This window comes from Cyprinodon variegatus, unplaced genomic scaffold, assembly GCF_000732505.1.
Source record: "Cyprinodon variegatus isolate N-32 unplaced genomic scaffold, C_variegatus-1.0 Scaffold607, whole genome shotgun sequence".
NCBI lineage: Eukaryota > Metazoa > Chordata > Actinopteri > Cyprinodontiformes > Cyprinodontidae > Cyprinodon > Cyprinodon variegatus.
The window spans coordinates 341,114-362,435 of record NW_015151060.1 but is presented as its reverse complement, the minus strand read 5'-3'; the positions used below and the strand labels follow the sequence as shown (position 1 = coordinate 362,435).

The 21,322-nt window shown below is 39.5% G+C and overlaps 1 protein-coding gene across 1 annotated transcript in view; it reads left to right on the top strand.

Annotated features, from left to right (window-relative positions):
• Positions 1-7,150: 7,150 nt before the first annotated feature.
• The window catches only part of camk1d (calcium/calmodulin dependent protein kinase ID), an 88,811-nt gene continuing 74,639 nt past the window's right edge, over positions 7,151-21,322 (top strand). Inside the window, exon 1 of the mRNA XM_015392805.1 lies at positions 7,151-7,433. Coding sequence (XP_015248291.1) covers positions 7,333-7,433 — 101 coding nt within the window. The 5' untranslated portion in view covers positions 7,151-7,332. The remainder of the gene's footprint in view (positions 7,434-21,322) is intronic.

Below are 21,322 nucleotides of genomic sequence, written 5' to 3'. Positions count from 1 at the left end.
TTACTGGATTTTTTTCCCCTTCATATTTCTAGCTCCAAAATGTGTTCTAAGCATCAATCTAAGTATTTTGGTTGGTCTTTTATATATATTTATATATATATATATATATATATATATATATATATATGAAACAAAAGTCTCTCCTCCTTCTACATGTCCCATGAAAGTTGGTGTCTTTCTGCTATGCCTATGATGCCATGTTGTGGGCCTCTTTTAGCATCTTGTGAACTTCTTTCATGCTAAACATTCATAGACAGGATGTTGATTTCTTTAAACTTCCTCTTCTAGATCATTTTCTCATTAGTGAGATGATTGCTTTAAATGCTTTAAACCCCATAGCAGACCCATGTGATGCTACAGTCAGACAGTAGTGTGGATCTAACTCTCACTAACTTCAACAGAACACAAAAGAAAAAAGTCTCAGGCTTTCTAAAATGCTGAGTAATTTTGTTTTTATGTGCAGCTGATGTGAGACACAGATTTTAGAATAGAAGCACGGGTGTCTGAATTTATTCCTGATCAGAAATGATATTATGTTTATATAAAAATAGGAAAAAGTCTCTTTTTTTTTTGTTTCAACATTGAAAAGATGATCTTGTGTTTACATTGCTCTGTTTGTATTGATGCCTTTTATTTTGAAATAATTTCAGTCAGTGCAGTTTGAAGGGTTGGAGAAAAATGAACTTCCCAGTTTACCATTAAAACCCTCCATCACTAAAAGTAATCTTTAATCTATTTCTGCTTCCCAGCTTCTTCTCTCCTAATTCCCACTGAGCCCTTTTGACACACTCATTGCTCCCAGCTGCCCCGGGCGCTTCGCCGCGTCCCGTTTCTACCCATCATGCATCGCTGTGGAGACGAGTTTCCTAAAAAATACCCATTAAACTTCTTGTCATATATTGACTGGCTGTCAGTCCAGCGGGCGCAGTAAACAAGAGCATAGGAAATTGATTGTGCTTTTTACACAACGTTTCTCATTACGCTGGGAGCTAAATGAGCTGTGCGGGTGTGGGACATGGCTCCAATAACCCAACCACCCCCCCGCCCCAGTCCCCTGCCTTTTACAGGATTTATGGAGCAATCATTCAGCGAAGGAGGTAGTGGATGAATTCAGAGTTCCTGTAGCTCAGGGTAGCTGTTGTTGACATGCAACAGAATAGAAAGCACAAGTATTGTTAGTGTTCATTAAAAGGACATCACATTTGCCTGGTAATATGCCCAAGATAATGTGGAAAACTGTCTGGGCTGACTAAGAGACCATAATACATCAAAGAACATTTCGAGGAATCCCAATCACACCCTGTTTCCAGCCCAGCGTTGATGTGAAAAGCTAATGATGCTATAATGTTTTCCTTGTTTGGGTGCCTCTAATCAGGCCTAGTCATTGTATGATTGTTGAAGAAGTTTATATGCTCAATCTGCTCCCGCTTTAGGAGGTGGATCAGCTAATTAGCTCTCTGCTTCCACCATATCCCCTCCTTCAGACGTTCTTTGGCTGATTCTAGATTTAGTAAATTGTAGCTCCTGTTCCTGGCTCCTATCCATCACTTTCTGCGGAGTCAACAGTAAAAACATTATCCAAGGGAAGACTTCCAGACTGCTGTGCTGAATCCACACAGCTTTTAGCCTGGAGGACTTCATTACATGACGGACATCAACATTGAATGATGCTGGTCACATTTGGAGTACAACATTTCGGGGGGGAAAAACTACAAACAAGTTCTACAATGCAGTAAACAGGTAAAGCTAAGTGTTGTAAAACCAAAAACATATGTCTACATATCTACATATATATATGACACACAGAGTAAATGTCCCAAAATACTGGCTGTGTTTAAACATCCTGCCACGCAAAGGACTGTGGGAAATCATATATACTGCCTAGCTGCAGTTATGGACATTTTGGAAAGAACTCACTTGACTGATAGTGAGCTGAGCAAGTTGTAGGTCCTGTTATTTCACCTTTCGTAGGGGTCAACAGTACAAACTCTATCCAGGCTAAGAAAGAAACTCCACACTGCTATGTTGAATCCAAATAGGCTTATGGCCGATTTATGCTTCTGACGAATAGCCTCTGCAACCGTCAAATCTGTCACTGTGCGGGACCATGCCCCCCGCGCAGAGGTTCTGCAACCGTCGTCGTGCACCTCAAAAAAATCCTGACCACACGTGAGATGGTCGCAAACCTCAAGACCTCAAGCGGAAGTGCACAGACAAGGAAAAACTACAATGGACAACCTACGCGTCCTCCTTTGTCTTTTTGCTAACTCCATTGATAGAACCTGTTCCTCTTCGATGTCTATCAATTCTAGATCCATCTCTGTGAAAGCGATATCTTGCAGATGCTCCATAGTTGTTTTGGAAGATATACACTCCCGTTGGTGCCGCCAAAGTTCTCGTCACCATCCGCAGAAGTTCTCTCGAGTTCTCGAGAGCAACAATTTGGCCTCAGATTTAAAGGTTCCTCCTCACAACGGGAGCTGTCATAAGCCCTAAGATTTTTTGTAACTAGGTTCTTTTAGAATCCAAGAAAATCTAAGATTTTGCTGCATTTAGTTTTAGGATCATCACAAGTGGTTTCCTTGGAACTGGTTCTTTGAGAAAAGTCTGGTTGCAGAGTTGCACTGTGTGGACCCAGAGTTGCACTGTCAGGACCCAGAGTTGCACTGTCAGGAAGCAGAGTTGCACTGTCTGGAACCAGAGTTGCATTGTGTGGACCCAGAGCTGCACTGTCAGGACCCAGAGTTGCATTGTGTGGACCAAGAGCTGCACTGTCAGGACCCAGAGCTGCACTGTCAGGACCCAGAGTTGCACTGTCAGGACCCAGAGTTGCACTGTCAGGACCCAGAGCCGCACTGTGTGGACCCAGAGCCGCACTGTGTGGACCCAGAGCCGCACTGTGTGGACATAGAGCTGCACTGTGTGGACTGTCAAGATGTTGCAGACCTGCACAATGGGGTCTCCTGTACTGTCAGGACCGAAAGTTTATTCCGGACACTATATTTGAAGCCTTCAGGAATAGTGCGTAGCACGTACGTGCTTCCGGATTTTATTAGAAAAAGAAGACATTGTTTTGTATTTTGCCAAAATTTAAATGCTACCTGTCATGCTGTGATATCTGATGTTTCAGCAACAAAAACATTTCCAAGACAATAGAATAAATTGATATTCGAAAGTTTGTTTTGTGTCTACTGTTTTCTCCTGCACAAACATAGAATAATAAAGAATATATAAAGAAAATAAAGAATATTTAATATAATAATTGCAAACACACATAAGAAATGCCTGTATAAAAAAACTGAGTTAATTATGTACATTTGACATTTTATTGCAAATATTGACCTTTTCCAGTTAAACTGTAAAGAGATTATAAATATAACTTATTAAACACATGAATAGACAAAAATGTTTCTGTTATGAAGACCCAAGAAATAAACACAGGAACGTAAAATATTTCCGGTATACAAGCTTTTGTTTTATTTCACTTTTACATTGATAGGCTTTGAATAAACTTCTGGTTCTGACAGTGCAGGAGACCTTACAGTGCAGGTCTGCAGCTAAAATTGGTGGCAGTAATCATCCAGATCTCTTTAAGCCACGAATGCGTTGATGATGAAAGAGATGTCCATTCTATCTGAGTTGTCAATGATTGACATCTCTTTCAGGATTTAAAGAAGGTAACTCCAGGAAGAATTTCAATTCTTGTGTTTTGAGCTTAACTCTTGTCATAAAAACAGACTCTTGCTGTTCTTCGCCTCCCAGTGTGGAACACAGCTCATTGGAATGCTTTTACTTTTTATATATTTACGCTTTTCTTTATGTTAAAACCGAGTAATGAACTCCAGGAATGCATCAGCACCAATCCACATCCTGTATGCAGATGACACCTGACTTCAAACTGTTGAAGTGAGGCTCTGTGGACTTCACAGACTACACATTTTGGCTCAGCTAGTACACTCTAAACATTTTAATGAGCGTTACTTTCATGCAGATGAATGTGAATAAAATGTCATCACAGTAAGTATAATTCAGTGTTAATGTTAGTAAGTTTTCTGTTTAACCCTTGGTCTTCCTTGACCTTCAGCTTGGATCTACCCCATCCCTGATGCCCTCCTCTCCTCTTTCCTCTGCAGCTTGGTAATCATCTTTCATCGGAGGCGAGATGAGAGCTGCTGACTCAGAGTAAAGGATTAGGATGAGTAGGAGAGAGGGATGGATGGGAGAGGGGGGGCTGAGCGAGGGGAGTTTTCCAAGGCTGCTGCTGAGGAAGAGCTGCAGTAGCTTGCAGCCGGAATACTCATGAGGAGTTGCAACACATTGCCCTCCCCCCTCTTCCTGTTTTTGGGTTTTCTTAGAGCATTCCATACAAATAGAGACACACTGAGGCCAAAAGCCTCGTCTAGACCGAATGCTTTAGCTGTGCTTGACCTTAGCTGGCCTAAGCCCCCCCGCCCTCCCTTCTCCACTTTGCAGCTGTCGCAGAGCTGGGGCTAAATATGCCTCTCTTTAACCTCATGTTTTTGGTAATCCAGGTGAGCGTGCAGCTGCTGCAGCTGGGCTCCCTGATGAGCTCTGGGGGAGGGGGGCTTAGCAGAGACACCTAAAAGCCTTTGGGGATTGCACTAGAATGATATGGACGCATGACGTTTGTTGTCAGCAAATTGGTGCATTGCGAATGCCCCCATACACATACACACACACATCTGTCAGTCGGTAAGCAAGGGCAGCATCCCATCAGCTGCTTTTTTACTATCAGGACAATGTGCACAGCTGCAATCACCCCTTTCTTCAATGTATTTGGAGGGTGGTTGTTATCAACAGAGATGAGGAAGAACATAGAAACACTTTCCTGGAGGGCAGGGAGCCCATCCAGCAGCAGGATGGGCATCAATTAACTGCATTTAGACACTTGCAGGTGGAATTAAAATTTCCATAAAGTTACACATTGAAGTTGCTTTATGTAGGAAGTGCTGAGAAGATATTTTCAAGATAAGATATGAAATATAACCCAATAGAAGGTTACAGGCAGACACAGACAGACAGGGCGGTTGTTTTACAAATTGCGTTCTTTTAATATTATATTTCACCTAGCACATTTTCTTCACTGCAAAACCCATCCAACAGTGCTCACATTTGACAATTAAAATGTTGTTTGTAAAACAAATATTGTTTTTAAAATATATAAAAACATTTGATAAAACATAGAATCTGTATGGAAATATTTGGAAAGAACAGTAAAAAAAGTAGTTATAAAAAGTTGTAAAATAGTTATAAATAAATTGTAAAAAGAATGTTTAAAAAAACTATTTCAAAGAAAGGTTTATCTTCAAACCTTTTATTGATTAAAATGTACTTTTTTCCCCTCCAAATGTCCATTACATTCTAAAAGGGTTTTCTACTTGCAACAATAATCGAAAACAATTCAATCCATATACTTGCGAGTTAGCCAGCAGTTAAAACTTACGTTAAAACAAAAGCATGATGCAACTAATCCCACCGTAACATAATCAGAGCACTTATTAGTTGGTAGGGTAGGACTCTGTAAAGGTGCAGTGAATGGCTCTGTTGCCTGGATTCTCTCAGTGATCATGTAGGTTCTCACCAGGTACTCCAGCTTTCTCTCACATTCTGAAAACATTGGAGTTTGGTTAAATGCTTTCTTTGAAAGGCCCTTAGATGTGAGTATCTGTGTGTGAAGGTCTGTCCGGTGTGTCCCAGTTGTTTTATGGCAGAGCGAAAATCTTGTCCAGCTGCCAGCCGCCCCATGAATCTGTCACAGAAGAGATAGTGGAGTAAAATTGCTGGTGGTGCTACACAATGTCTGTAAGAAGGTCAAGATAAAAAAGAGATCATTATCATTCATCTGCTATTTGGAAAATATCGGCAAATCGGGTATCAGATAAAATTCCAATGTCTTGCATCACTAGTATTAATGTACACACGTAAATCTGACTAGGGGTGTAAATTGGCAAACAAATGGCGATATGATTTATATCACAATACATGTGTAACTATAGGATTTTGAAAAAGACGATATATTGCATGATACTTAACACCAATGGCGTAACGACACAACAATAAGCAACATTATCTGGATGGGCCCCATATGAAGTACAACACGTGATAAAGGTTCAGGATACGGCGACAGTTCCATAAATTGGCAATGACGATACCTCCCCCGACCAGTGCCTGCGCAATCGCAGAAGTTCTAATCCGCACAAGATGCATTAATTATTGTACTGTCTGCACGCCCTCACTCGCATTACACAAAAACACCACCTTGCATATTTAGAACATCAGCAACGTCCACCTCTCCCTCTTCGGTTCCGTAAAAAAATGTCTTTATTTTGGGAAGTTTTTTCCGTTCTTCCAGAATCTCTTTTTTCCTTTTTCTTTTTTGGAATCTGCTTAAGTACCTCTTTTTGGTATCTATTGTCGCTAACACATTGTACGTAATGGTTATGGTTTCAATCTACGCTCTGGATTACCCATAATTCCAAGCCGTAGTGTAAAAAAACAAAATACTCAAATATATCATTCTTTTAGGATCTTTATTGCGGTTTGAAACATAATATGAGTGTATTTTTTTACCAACCGTCTAATGAACTATACACAGTTATTAACATAGTAATTAAAAGTACCACTGTCTGCTTTACTATTGATGTGGTGTTTAAACTGCTCACCATCATGGTGAAATCTGCCATGTGTTGGGGTATAAATATGGTCTGGTGCGGTCAGTCACTTCAGTATCAGGTGGGTTTTAAAGGTTTTTATGCATCATTACATCTGCAAAGAAACGTCCTAGTCTTCAATTGTGTAGGGGCCTATCAGGTGTCAGTGATGGGGCCCCTAAGAGGACAGGGGCCATTTACGCCATCGCTTAATAGAATTTTTTTTTTTTTTCTTACACTCCTAATTTAAATAGATGGATTCATGGGAGAGTAATCGCTGGGTCTCATTATTTTAGGTATAAAATATTTAATGCTACTTTTAAGTATTTGTTTAATTATGTTTTTCGTTTGTGGTTGGTGGAGCAGCAAGCTTTTATTTTGAAAGAGCTTCCGGAAGCGTCTTAATGTGATGGTGAACCTGACAGCTGAGGGAGGGAGGGATGAGCAGGGACAGGGGGAACCTGCAGTAGGGCTCACATGGTCCTGCTGCAGCGGATCATTCAGCACCGGAGCTGTCCACCTCCTCTAACACCCAACTTATCCCTCCTTTTTTCCTTTTTTACATGTTCTATTTTTTTATATTCTATTGCTGTGTCTTTATCGGAAATAAAAGCCTTTCCTGCGGTCTCAGCCAGACTTGGGGCCCCGGTGGAAAAGCGTCATGGCCCGGGAGAACGGAGACACCGGCGGCAGCGGAGAGACGTGGAAGAAACAGGTCGATGACATCAAGAAGATCTTTGATTTCAAAGAAGTCCTGGGAACGTGAGTAGAAGGAGCTTAAACCTCCTCCTGGAGTCTGTTTACTATTTCCTGGCAGTTTAAAGTGTCACTTCTGGAGCTGAGTGTGAATAATCAGACTTTCCAGCTCATTAGTGAGCAGTGGTGAGGTAGTGGTCCTTCATAGCTTTTAACAATGACATCCAAACATTGCTTGCAGGGCAGCCTGATGCACCATCCCTGTGTTATTCATTACATGGAGTTAATCATTCAGTTATCAGGCTGAACTGGTACTTTAATGGAAAAATCACAGCTTTTCCCACTGGTTGCAAATCACTAAGCTGTCAGCATATAATGCATAAATTTCCTGCTGCTAAAGTTTACTAAAATCTGTTTATTTTAGGAGGGAAATGTGATGTGATGAAACAGCACAATTATGGTTCTAAAACATTTAGCCTACTATGCATGTTTTACACATTATGGCTGTAGACTGATGTGACTAACCTAGAGTAGGTCCAATGTTCATCAATAGAAAACAGTTGTTGTCATTTTAAATAATGTCACAAAGTGTTGTTTTTTTTATTTAATTCTCTCTCTTTTTTTTGTAAAATCTAGAGCAACCAGTGTTCAGAAGTTAGCGTCTATGTTTGTAATGTTTTTTTCTAGGTATAAATACAGGTGTTCTGTGAGGTCCTGAGTGCTATTTTTTTCTTTTTCTTTTGGGGAGCATTAAAGAAAAAATGTACAGAAGAGGATTAGGGAAAAAAAGTTAACTGATTTTGTCTTTTTTTGAGTTTGATGAGGGAAAAAAAAGAGAATTCTGATTTTTTTGCTCTAAATTCTGTTTTTTTCTCCTCAGAATTCAGACTTTGATTTCAGGAATCTGAGTTTTGTCTCAGAAGTCTGACTTAAATCTCAGAATTCCGATTTATTTCCTCTGAATTCCGATTTATTTCCTCTGAATTCCGATTTATTTCCTCTGAATTCAGATTTATTTTCTCTGAATTCTGACTTCAATCTCAGAATTCTGACTTTAATCTCAGAATTCTGAGTTTTTTTTTCGTAGAAGTCTGACTTTAATCTTAATAAGAACGAAAGATTAGAGTTAGAATTCTGACTTTTTCTACAGAAGAAGATTAGAGCCACTGGAAAAAAAAAGGAAAAAAAGTCAACAGATTTTTTTTAAATCTGAGTTTGATATAGGAAAAAACCCTCAGAATTCTCAGACTAAAATTAAATTAAAATTAGTTAACTTTTTCAATTTTTTTCCCAATGGCCCTATGCACTTCCATAGAAACGGCACCTTTTAAACCTATAAACATGTGAAGACAAGTCAGGCAGAAAGTATAAAGAATGGAGAAGCAGAAGCTGCATTGATCTGTTGAAATGTAGGAAGTCCTCTCTGGAGGGATTTAAAGATGATTGTTTTATTCTACGTTTGGCAGAAACTGCCATCAATTTGTCGTAGCCTGCAGTTGTGCTGCCTGATTGGTTGATGTAGTTTGTTATATCTGCAAGTTTTACAGAGAAACACAAAACTCATTTACTTTTAAACGTATATGGTATGTGTATTTATGTGTATGATCTGTATGAACGATATCTTCTTATATGCAGAATGAAATAGTAATTACCAATATCATGATGGTATTGATTTATAATATGGCCGAATTAATCTTAAATGTAAAAAATATTAATATGTAAACATGCATTTCATTGTCTTACTTTTATATAACCATTAAACCTCCAGCCACTAGATGGCAATGCAACGCCTAAGAGCTGATTACTCAGCTGCTCTGCATCGTTGCGGCAGAGCAACAACGATTCATGAGGTTTTCCAGAGCTATATTATTATTATATAAGTGTATCAGGATATATTCGGGTAAATGATATTGTGTTGCATATCGTATCACCAAATTCTTACCAATTCACTAGGCACAATGTTTTAGAAATGAGCTGTCTTTAGGATATACATGTGAACAATAATACTAGTGATGCAAATAATGGAATTTTATCAGATATCCGATTTGCAGCTATTTTCCAAATGGCTGATGAGCGACACTGTTCTGACAGATTCAAGCATCATCTTAGTGCATGTGAAATGCTTGCATAAATTTTTTGAAAAAAAGATTTTGCAAAAAAAAAAATAGCCTTATATATTGGTGGATTATATTGGTGAAATGGCCTGGTGAATGGCCTGAAGAATATCAGCTGATAACGATACCAGGCCGTTGATATTGTGAATCCATAATTCTTATGTAAACTTAATTGCAGAGAGGAGTTCATGACAGCCTCTTCAGAAATCAGAAGTAATAATGATAGTAATGTCAAAGTAAACAGCTCTGGTACTGGAGAAGTATCAGGATCTGATGATATCCTAATTTAAGTATTGGAATGAAAAGTGCAAAAATGTGGATCAGTTCCTCCCTGGTCGAGTTGTTCCTTCAGCAGTCGGCCATTTAGCCCCATCTTCAATATAATCAAAGACCACAAAAAAAAAAAATTAAAGAGTGATCATATTATCTGGGGGTTTTCTTGGAGCAAGAGGGGCTGCATGCAGGTTGAACAACATTTTTTTCAGTGCTGCAATAATGTTTACACTGTTTAACCTTCTGTATCAAGATGGCAGCGGTTCGTACCAATGGAATGTGATACAAGCTGTTACGAATATAAATAGACAGTTTATTACATTAGCTGGGATTTCTTTCATAGATTATTGACAACAAATAGATTTTTTTTCTTTTTGAGTTTTTAGGGCACTGGTGGCTTGTTTTTTCGACAGTAGGCTGACAGGAAAGGGGGTATGAGAGAGGGGGAGAGACATGTGGCAAAGGACTACAGGTTGGATTCGAACCCGGGTCAGCTGCGTCGAAGACTTATGCTACGTTCAGACCACAAGCAGCAAAAGCAGCAGGAGCAGCTAGTTTACATGCAAAGCCAATGGTTGACGTGCATCAAGGAGCAGCAAAACATCCCGCAGCGCGTCAGAGCAGCTGAAGCAGTGTCGTGAGCTGTTGAGCATCTGATGTGCGGGACGCGCTGCAAACGCAGCTGCTGCTGGAGTTGGAAAAATTTAACTTTTGCTGCTCGACGCACCACATCAACCAAACAGAGAAGCTGATCTGGGAGCTGGCAGGGAGACTGACACAGCACTGATGATACAGATCACTATGATAACTCCTCTGAAACAGTTTATTAACGCCTAAATTAATTTAAAATGCCTAATTCTGCCGGCAAAACATGTTTGCTTTTATTATCCTGTTGCCTGCAGCTTGCAGATTACTTATATGAAAAATGCCTTCCATCTGCCGCAGCAAACCGTGAAGAGGCGACCGGGCCAGAGGCTGCTGTTGAATGGGATTCCTAGTGACAGTGCACTGCTGGTATGTGGGGGTCTGAGGGGCTCCCACAGCGAAATAACATTTGAAGGCAGGATGGTAATCTGGATGAACTGACTGCATAGATTAAGTTTTCAGGTGGACTTTCTCACTGAAGACCATATTAAAACTACTGATCACAAAAAAATATAGCTGCAATTTTTCCAGGCAAAGAGGGGATAGGATAGCTCCGCCCAACAAGCATCAGACCACACAGCCAGAGCAGCAAAGATGCTTCAGCCGCGCATCAGAACTAAACTTGTTTTTGCTGCTCTTGCTGCTTGCGGTGTGAACGTATCATTAGGCCTCCTTATATGGGTAGTGTGTTTTAACGGCTGTGCCACCTGCATGCCCCAAATAGAATCTTTTCACCTAACATGAGATCAGGTGATGCGATACAATGCTTGCTCAAAGCGTTGAGAAGCAAGGGCTGAAACATGTACGGCTTTAAGCCTTCTACACCAAACCAAGCTTCTGCCGCCTTGGCTTCCTCTTCCACATCTTTGTCCCCGCTTTCCTCCTCTAAATAACAAATGTCTGACGGAGGAGACTCATCCACGACCTCCGACACTAAACTCTCCTCCTCTTGCCTGTTTCCTCTGTCCATAGCGTTCGTTGACAGTGTCGTTTCTAAGTGCACCACTCGGGAGAATTCGGAAATGCAACGGTTGGAACAGCCGCTTATCTATGACTTTAATAATGTGGAATACTTTTTTCTTTCTATTATGAAAGTATTTAATAAAGCTGGAACTATAAATTATAAAAATATAATAATGGTACTACTATTTTCTTATTTCAGCCTATTGTAATAAAATATTTAGCCCTTCATATGTAAAGATCCTCTTATATTGAGAGAGAAATTAGTTGTAAATTGATTGATATAATCAATCAACGTTAGATTAAAGCATTAATTAGTAACTTTCATGCCTAGTTCATCAACTCAGGAGCCACGTCCTTTTTACATTCTAAGAAACACTTAAATTGGCAAACCTAATTTAAGCATATTACTGCCACCTAAAGGACTGGAGGGAGAAAGTCAGTGTCTTATCCTTAAAAAATTTAACAACCTAAATCTAAAAACTGGAAATCGTGTTATCTAAATTGCAGTTTTATTGCCGATGCAAATTTTCCAGCCTGAGAAAAAAACAGCTAATGACAAATTTGCATTTTTAGCAATTTTGACAAGATAAAACAATAAATTAAAGAAACAGAAGACAAAGGGTGATTTATTTATTTTTTTTGTTCATTTGAAGAAACTTCAATTAACAGTAGAAACCTTACTTTTAATTGCCTAAAAGTTTCCCTCCGTGTTTCTCTATCTTCCCAAAGCCGCTTTTACACATGCTGGCCGTAAACATAATTACTTTTGAAATTGGCTCTAGTGTGAATTTACTGACCGTCGGTACAAATCAGTTTATTTGACCACACACATGGTTTAGTTTGCCCCTAAGCTTTTCTTCATTACTCTGATCTCTGTGTGTTTGGTATCAGTGAGTCTCTGTTTAGAAAGCTGGGTGAACTGTCAGACTTAGAATGACTTTTAGGCGATATTGTTTGAGTCGGAGGGGATGTTCTCCTTGACGACAGCAAGCTTTGACAGACAGTAAAAGATATAGTCTGAGGTCAGACTGTCGGTGATGGACTCATTAGCTGTTAAAAAAGGTAAAAATCCTCAATCCTTTCTTTATCTTCTGTGTCTTCATGTTTGTTCGGACCGTGGCGGTTTCTATGATCAGAGTCCGTTCCTGTTAACCAGCACTGCTGATGGATGGTTGAAACTGATGCGTCAGTAGAAAGTGGCTTTCACCCTGAACCCTGCAACCAATCAGGTAATTGTTGTTGCCTACAGGTGCATTGGCTGGATTCCAGACCAACCAATGAATGACGGCCATAAAAGGGGGATGTGTGGATAGCTTCTTGCAGCAGGAGATCTGCACATGCAGCATTTTTTTCAGTTTCTGCAGGTTTGACTCCAGGATGTGATGTCAGAGCGCTGAGGGCGAGTGCTCTAAGCCTCCTCTGGTCCAGCAGTCTTAAACACCTCTCCTCTTCAAGTAGTTTATCAACCTCATAGGGGCTCCATTATAATCGCCTGTGTGCGAGTCTCTCCCTGGTGTCTGATTACCCCCCCGGTGTGTTTGCTGTATGGGCCCTTGTCCCTCACTGCTCAATTATTCAAAAGGAACGGGTTGTATGTGTGTTTGATCTGCAGGTGGGCTGCAGATCTCAACAGGAGAGGTCACTGTGATCTGAGAAGGTACAAATAAAAGAGTTTTTGGGCGTTTGTTAAAACAAAACAATGAAAAATTACCCTTGTGATCTACTGGGGCTGCATTGCATTGAAAATTTAAGTTCCATAAAACATTTAAACAAATATTTTATAGCTGTGTTTTTGTTTTGTTTTTTTGTTTTTTAGAAAATCTTAACAATCAAACACAAAACTAGTTTGTCAAACATTGCTGTTCTAGCAGGATCTACAACAATGACTGCTGCATATTTGCCTGTCTCTACTGTTAAAAAGTATGGAGTGAATTTTGTACCGTTATTGTTTTGAGCAGAAATGTGTTTTGTTCATGAAAATTTGAAAATTATTTAATCCACAAATGGAACTTTGAAAAATGTCTTAACCAAAACTAGGTTTTCAGAGTAACTTTAGTGTTTTCTCATGCATTGAAAAATGCAATGTGGTTGCTAACGTCCAGAAAACTAAGAAATATATCTACACTTCTCACTCCAGAGGAAAGCCTAACCCCCAAAATGAAGAGAATGTGATCTGTAAAACACAATTAATCTTTTCAACAGAAATTAGAAAAAGAAAATGTAAAATGACTATTTTGCTAATAAAAAATAAAATGTAACAATTATATGAAAATTAATTTATTAAATATATATTTTGAAAAAATTGCAAAGTTACTTTTAAAATCTACTTTTATTAAAATATTTTTCAGTTTCATTTAAAAAAATATGTTCTTTGCTTGTAATGATAATGGAACAAAATTTATTCCATATCCTCTGTAGCGAGGTGCATAGATGTCTGCATTGACATCAACAACTTTTTCATTGTTTAAGAGCGGGAGTTGTTGAAGCGAAGACAATTTGATCGGTAAAACACAATCTGAAAAGAATGCACTTCCTAAAAATTATTCTGAAAAGAGAATTCCAAAATGTAAAATTATCAAATCTGTTTAAAGAAGTGAAAAACTAAATTTTAGGGGGAAAACAAATTAAAAATAAAATATGAAAACAATAAACCTTGAGAATTTTTAAAGTTTAATTACTGGGTTGCAATTTTTTTTAAGACTTCAATTCGCAAGACATGTTTTTAGTTTTATTTTTTTCAAACATGTTTTCATTCATGTTTTGCAACATTAATGGAACAAAATTCACTCCATAAATTATTGTCCACATTTTTCCCTTTAACTATAAATACATATATAATATAATAATAAATAAGAAAATAAGCAATTTAAAAAGTTGGATTTTGAAGAAAAAAGGCTTAAAAAAAGGCCTTTAGGCTTCAACTAATTGGGTAAATATGATCCAGTAATGTAACCTCAGCATAAAGGCAGCTATTCTATAAATCCCTCAGAGGGTTGTTAGAAGAGAACATTAGTGAAACAAAATACAATGCAGCGAGGGTTTCCTCAGGACCGCCCTGTTTTTATCCTCACTTCTTTCTATAAACACTGATCAGCTTCTATGTCTCTGCTGAGAAGCAGCAACCGACAGCCTGATGCCGATCATGGAGGAGCGCAGACATGGTCTTTATCCACACATTGCATGTTGCACTAAGGCCAAATAAAGGACAATCTGCATATGCTAACAGCATCAGATCTAAATAAAGGCTGAATGTTCACTTTATCCATTGGCGTAGAACTGGAGGAAATAGAAGTTGCTGTCTTGCAAAGTTGTGCTAAAGCCTAGCTAGTTGGTTCAGGTCAGAAGTCTCTGTGGGAGACTTTTTTAAGGAGGAGAAGAGAGCGTAAGTGTGTGAGAAGTCAGGAGAAAGTCAAGCTGCAGCAGTGATGGCAATGCATTGTGGGAACCTCACTGTGCCATCCAGGGCACGCTGCCCTTAATTGATGCTCTACTTCCCTGGTACTGTTCTCCGTTCACCGTTTCTGGGACTCCACAATCCACATCCCTCCCATTTTGTCCCACTTTGTCTCCTCTTTATGTCTACATTTCTGTCCCCCCCCACCTCACTCACCGCTACAGTCTTTGAGTCTGCATCTCTGCCGTGTTTTTTTTTCTGACAGTGTACGGTTGCAGTGCCAGCCGCGCCTGATGGACTTTTCAAAGTTTTCCTTTCACTCGAGGTATAAATAGGATCTCAAAAATAGAACAAAAGATGATTGTTGGCTTTGTAGCAAAGCCAACTTCATCAGTGGACCGCCAGCCTACGCCTTGAACACTCCAGAACAGCATATGTGCAATTTTTATGCATATCTTCGCACATTTACAAGCTTTTTCTTTTGTATTTTATTAGTACAAGTTGTGTCTCTAGGGTTATCCGGTGTTTTTTGTTCTTGACTCTATTTTTCAAAATGACAACTCTGACTTCTGAGTGCAGTGGGAGAATGATTAATCTGCATTCAGCCTATATGCCAAATGACTCTGCAGTAGCTGTGGTTATTTATAAGGTGTGGCCATTAATGCACTGGCTCTGTGCTGTGCATGAAGGAGGGGAACACAGTAGGAGTGTGTGTCATTTCTTTGGATTGAGGTTTCAAAGTGGTTCCTGCTTTTTCGCTTTAGTTTATGATGACCCATGCTGACTTAAAAAGAAGCGCATCTGTTACTAAACTCAGGGCGAAAAGGCTTCCATTACAGAGAAATCCCACAAGTTTCACATATTCATTTACCAGGGAAACCATAGCATACTTGCATACTTGTTCCATCATCATGTACCACACGTCAATTTCATATGTGTTTGCATGGTTTTCACATGTGATTTTACATGTAAATTTCATTTGATTTCTCTATAAGATGTATCAAATTCCAGATTAGATTGAGAGTTGACTGGATCGTGGAATAGAATAGGTGGAAATATATGGGGAAAGTGAGAATCTCATGTGAAATTCATTTGATTTCTCTTATCAAGTTATTATAATTATAATCATTATTATTATTTTTTGGAAATTGGCAAAAAAAAACTTTACTATGGGCAACAGGATGTCCAAAACATAGAGAGGCCAGAGTTTATTGGAAATGTTTTGTGATCCTGTGAACGGAAAGCCATACAAAACTGCAGGAAAGGCTTTTGATTTGGCCTATATAGGCAGTCACCCAGAGTGGCAGTAAAACTGGGAGGTGATAAAGTAGGAAAACAAGTTTGTTCATTGTTGAAAACCTTTTTTTCACTACTTTTATGCATGTGATGGAAAAGTAAAACTTTCATTGACCCTGAACATGAACATACCATCCCAATAGTGAAACATGTTAATGGCAGCAGCATGCAAGGCTCTTCTTCAGCAGGGATGTGAAAGCTGGAAAGAGTTTACAACGTAATTCAAGACAAACAACCAGTTTTTTTTAATATAAAAACACAGTTTTTAATTCATTTTACAACTTTTTATTCCAAACTACTAACTTAGAAGAATAATAATTCATATGCAGAATCTCTAATGTTGCAAAATAAAAGAATTAATTATACTGAACAAAAGTGTATAAATAAAAAAATGAAATCCAAAATATATATTATTGATGAACATCAGTCAAAAATGATATGAAATCATGGTGATTGCAGCTTCTTGCTTTTGTGAAAAGCTGCAAAAGACCTCAGACTAAGTCAGAGGTTTTCCTTCCTATGCATCAATAGAAGCTGCACAAGGGAACTGATCAGACCATACTTTAGCTATTTGGTCAAAACAGCCCAGCCAAAGTCCAGACTTAAATCCAGTGGAGATCCAGGGTGATATTTTAAAAATCTCAATACAAGGCATTGAGTTTGGTGTGCTATTCAAAGGGAATGATGTTTAAATGATGGAAGTAATTCTGAATTAAAAGGTGAACTCTGTGTATGAAGAGAAGTTGGTTGGTTGGGTGTTTTGAAAGCATCTTTTGGACCAGACTGACACGTGGCACCATAGTATTAATGATCATAAACTTTAGTCCATTATCGGATCAAGGCTCTATTTTAAGCCTCTCTGTGATCACATCCAGCTTATAATTGCCTCTGTCTGAGAGCCTGTTATCTCTGCTGCCTTTGCCACCCTGTTAGACAGCTGTTCAGATTTATGAATGCAGCTGCAAATGCAAATAGTGAAAGGCTAGAACACAAAGTGTTTGTAATTTAATATAAAGCACCTTATGGAAGGGATTTTCAATGCAAACTTGGACAATACTTTAATCTCTGTTATGATCTGCAGAAATCTTCCAAAAAGCACCCAATAATTTTGGCGACTCCGAAGTAGTGATAGCAGAGCTCCAGGTTGTTTGTCCTGATCGGGGGATTCAGATTCAGCGCTCTTGTGTAAGGCTCACCACAACAACATCTGCTCTCTGAGAGGAAAATAAGGGAATCAACCTGCTGGGACGCAAACGCTTGTTATGATGAATTTAGCAGCTGGTGGGATACCGCATTTTCAGTGATCAAGGACGACAAGGGATGCCGGAGGTCAGCAGGGCTGCAGTGATATGGGCAGCGCAGCTAACTGTTGTGCTGCAGGGTATTGGCCTGTTTCACAACAGCATTAGGAGTCAGCAGAGGACGTCGTGCTGTAATTTGTGTCAACATAAATTTGCACCAGCTCTCTGTTCGAGAGTAGAGGTGCACACAGTTTATTAAAGTTTGCAGTCGACTGTTATGATTACAAACTATATTTTATACTTGATGAAAAGATTCTCCCTCAATGAATTTCTGGATTTTTGTTGCTGTTTTTTTTACCATTCAATTGCAAAGTTTAACATTAAAGCATTTTTCCAATATCATTTACCAAAGGAATACTCTAAAAAAACACTATTGATCAGTTTTTTTATATTGTTGAGTAAGAATTTCTTCTACTGTAGTATTTCTGATTCTGATTCCTGGTAGATGGGTCAGGTGTTGTGAATGAAACGGTGTCCAGCTTGAAAGAGCTCCTGTTTGTCGCTGAATGTGTGCATTGATGACTGAAAGACATCTTCTGCCTCCATTTATCTGTTTACTACAGTGTGTTGAAATCATGTTAATGTGGATTTAAAGACATTTCAATTAGTGGAAAATAATGCAGGGGGGAATATAAATAAAAAAGCCTAATCAACCTAGACTTTCGCGACCCCCATGCAGTACCTCTGTGGACCCCCTAGGGGTCGCAGAAGACCTCCGGTTTAGGGTGTTGCAGGATAAATGCATTAATTTGACTTCAAAATGTGTATAAATAATTGTTTTATAAATCTGATGTGTCCAAAATGTATAACATTGATACACATCAATTATGCTTTTAAACATCAGTTCTAACTAAGTTAAAAGTTTGCTTATGCTAACGTTTCTGTCACTACCCGATCCGTCCCGGAAGCACGATCAGCCCTGCACATGCGCCAACAGATATACATCCGGGTGTCCATAAATAAAGTAATTATGGTTCTAAAATTACTTATTTCTATCCTTAACTCACTAAAGCCGGGCGTACACTGTGCGATTTTTTTCAGTCGTTGCACGCAGCTGCTGCTCACACTATACGACTAAACCGCAGGGTTTAGTCGTACAGTGTGAGTACAAAGCTCATGATTTATGTTCGGCCGGACGCTCTCATGCAATCTACCTACTCACACTGTACGACTAAAAAGCACGTCGGACTCAGCTCCGCAGTGAGATAGAGCTGCTCTGACGCGTCTATCCAGAAGCCAAATGAGTAGAACGGGAATCTGAAGCTCACTAGAGTAAAACGCGCTGCCTTGGCAATTTGTGCATTTTTTTTTGTGCTGAAAGCCCTAAAAAGAAAAGGCGACAACTCATTTCGACAAAGACATGGCTGAGCAAACTTGGCTACTGAGGTCTGTCAATTTAACAGACAGAACTGCATTTCACTCATAGCATGCCTGTCATGCTGCTGCGTTTACATCTGAGAGGAAGAATAAAAAAGAAGAGTCCGATTCCTGATCGGGAGGTAGTCGTGAGAGACTGATCGCCCCTTGTAACCCCCTGTACACTACACAACTCACGACGCAAGATCAGACTGAAAGTCGGGCCGATCGAAAGTTTCTCGCACGACTGAAAAATCTCTCCGAAAATCGCAGTGTACGTCGGGCTTTAAGAATGCTAATACACATCTTTAAAAATTGCTTTATGACTTTTGTGAGACAATTTTGATTACAATTTTGAGACTACTTCTCTGACTTCATCATCGGTTATGCTCAGAGCAGTCCGGCAAAATTTTATCAAACCACGTTTCCTTCTTTAGGTTACGCATTATATATCATGTGGTTAAAACGAACCAAAAACGTAAAACTCAAAAAGACTAGCTTTATGTTTAAATCCAATGCAGAAAAAGTTATCCACATGAAGTACCATTGGATCCCATTTCCGGCGCAGATCGGGCAGAGACGAGTCATAAAGCCGAAAGGATTTTAGGGCTTATATTTTCTCAGGAAATACATTATGATGGAGGATGTGGGATTTCGGTGTAACACAAGATAGCTGCTTCCAGCCAGCTGTGATAACAAACTTCCTTGTACTCTAATAACAGTTTATATGCAACATGTTCCCCCTCATTCATAAAACGGTAAAATCTAAGACATTTCCTGGCATTATTTTCGGGAAATTCACACCGTATTTTAGGAATATTTTTCTGTGATAAAGACTGGGATCTCTCAGCATTTCCTCAGCCTTTGATTGGGTTATACAGAGCAAACCCTGTTATTTGCTACACCAAGACTCAGGAGTTGCTCTCCAGGAAATGCTTTCATTATTTGTTCTTTTATTTCCTTTGAGATCTTCTCATCAAACATCCAATTTCAAGAGGAATCGGTAACCTTGGTATTATACTCATTTATACTCCCCTGCTGTGTTTATTCTCTGCTTTATCCATATAAAAATTTACCAAATTAGCTTGAGAGGTTAGCAGCAGACTGGAATCAACGTCCCCGTCTAAACGGAGAAGCCAGTATTACAGGAGCTTTGCATATTTTTTCTCTGCTGGCTCCACTTCTTGTGACGGAGGAAGGAAGAAATGTAACAAAATAATGAAGTGAAAGAGGAGGACAAAGAAGAAAAAGAGATAACGGCATGGAAATGAGGAACTGTGATTGAATGGCAACGAGGGATGGGAGCAGGAGGCTTCAGGGGCCTTTTGGCATTGGTGTTTCACTGCTGAAGGATAAATATGTTGGAAGTGGTTAGGTTCTGTCACTCCATCTCTCCTTCCACCATCTGTTGTTGTTGGAGCCAAGAAAAGCTTTTGTTCTGAAAAAGCCCCCATCTCTATTTAGTGCTGCAAAGCATTTAAGATCCTAAGTGGTGTCTCATTATGTAAATTTCAGAACAGAGGCTAATACCATCTTCACATGAATGATTCTGAATCTGTTAGTTGAGTAATGAACTAATTGTAAGCGGCAGCAGTGGCACAGGCCGAGGATGTGAGGCTCTGCTCAGAGTCCAGAATGAATCATCTGTCAGGCCGTCTCTGTTGGAGTCTCTCCTTGTTTTCTTAACCATGCTCCTTCTGGAAGGATTCATCCACGACGTGAACAAGGAACTCTGGGCTTTCTTTCTCATCTGTCCTTGTCTTTGTTCCACAGAAAAGGTCTGAATGGATTAAAAGATGCCAGTAATATCGCAATTAAAGCTTTTATATTGAAAGTTTTTATAGAGAGGAACTTTGGATTGGTAGATTGGTTTCATTTCTGAGTTGCATAATGGGGTAAATTATGTTCCATTATTGTTGCAACCAAAAAACAACATGTTTTTTAAAAAGAAATGAAAAACAAAACAACAAGTTTTTGTAAGTGGAAATTTAAAAAAAAAAAAACAGCAGTTTTTGTAAATAAATCAGAAAAATTGAGTGGGGAGGTCTACCCAGTGGACTTCTCCCATGTACCATTGTCCCTCGATCTCCTCTGCTATTAGCCTCCAGAGCTAGCCCTAGGCAGCCTCCACCCCTGCCCTCTCTGGCCAGTGTGTCATGTTCGGATTAAGGTGTCTAACCCACATGCTGAACACTCAGAGGCAGGAGAAAAGTTCAAAGATTTATTGATAAGTTTGAACACAATAAATGAACAGGTCCAGAGGGGAACTCGTTTGGTCACGAGTGGGTACTGAAAAGCACACAGAGAAATCAGATCCAGGACTGGTCACGAGTGGGTTCTCTGCAGAGGGGGACAGAGAAGTTAGTGGAGGTCCAGGTATTTTGCAGGATGAAAGTGTGCAGGGCTGTACCTGTTCTGGAGTTGAGCAGAGCAGCAGAGGGGGGGAACCTTGAGGGTCCAGAGGCTGTCGGCAGGCTGAGGGCTAGGCGGAGGCAGAGCTTAATTCAAGTGCTGGCAGATCACAGATTTGAGTTTCCTTCCAGTGTCTTCAGAGAGCGGGCAGGCAGATCTTTGACAGGAATAGTTCTCCAGAGTTCATCTGAGAACGGACAG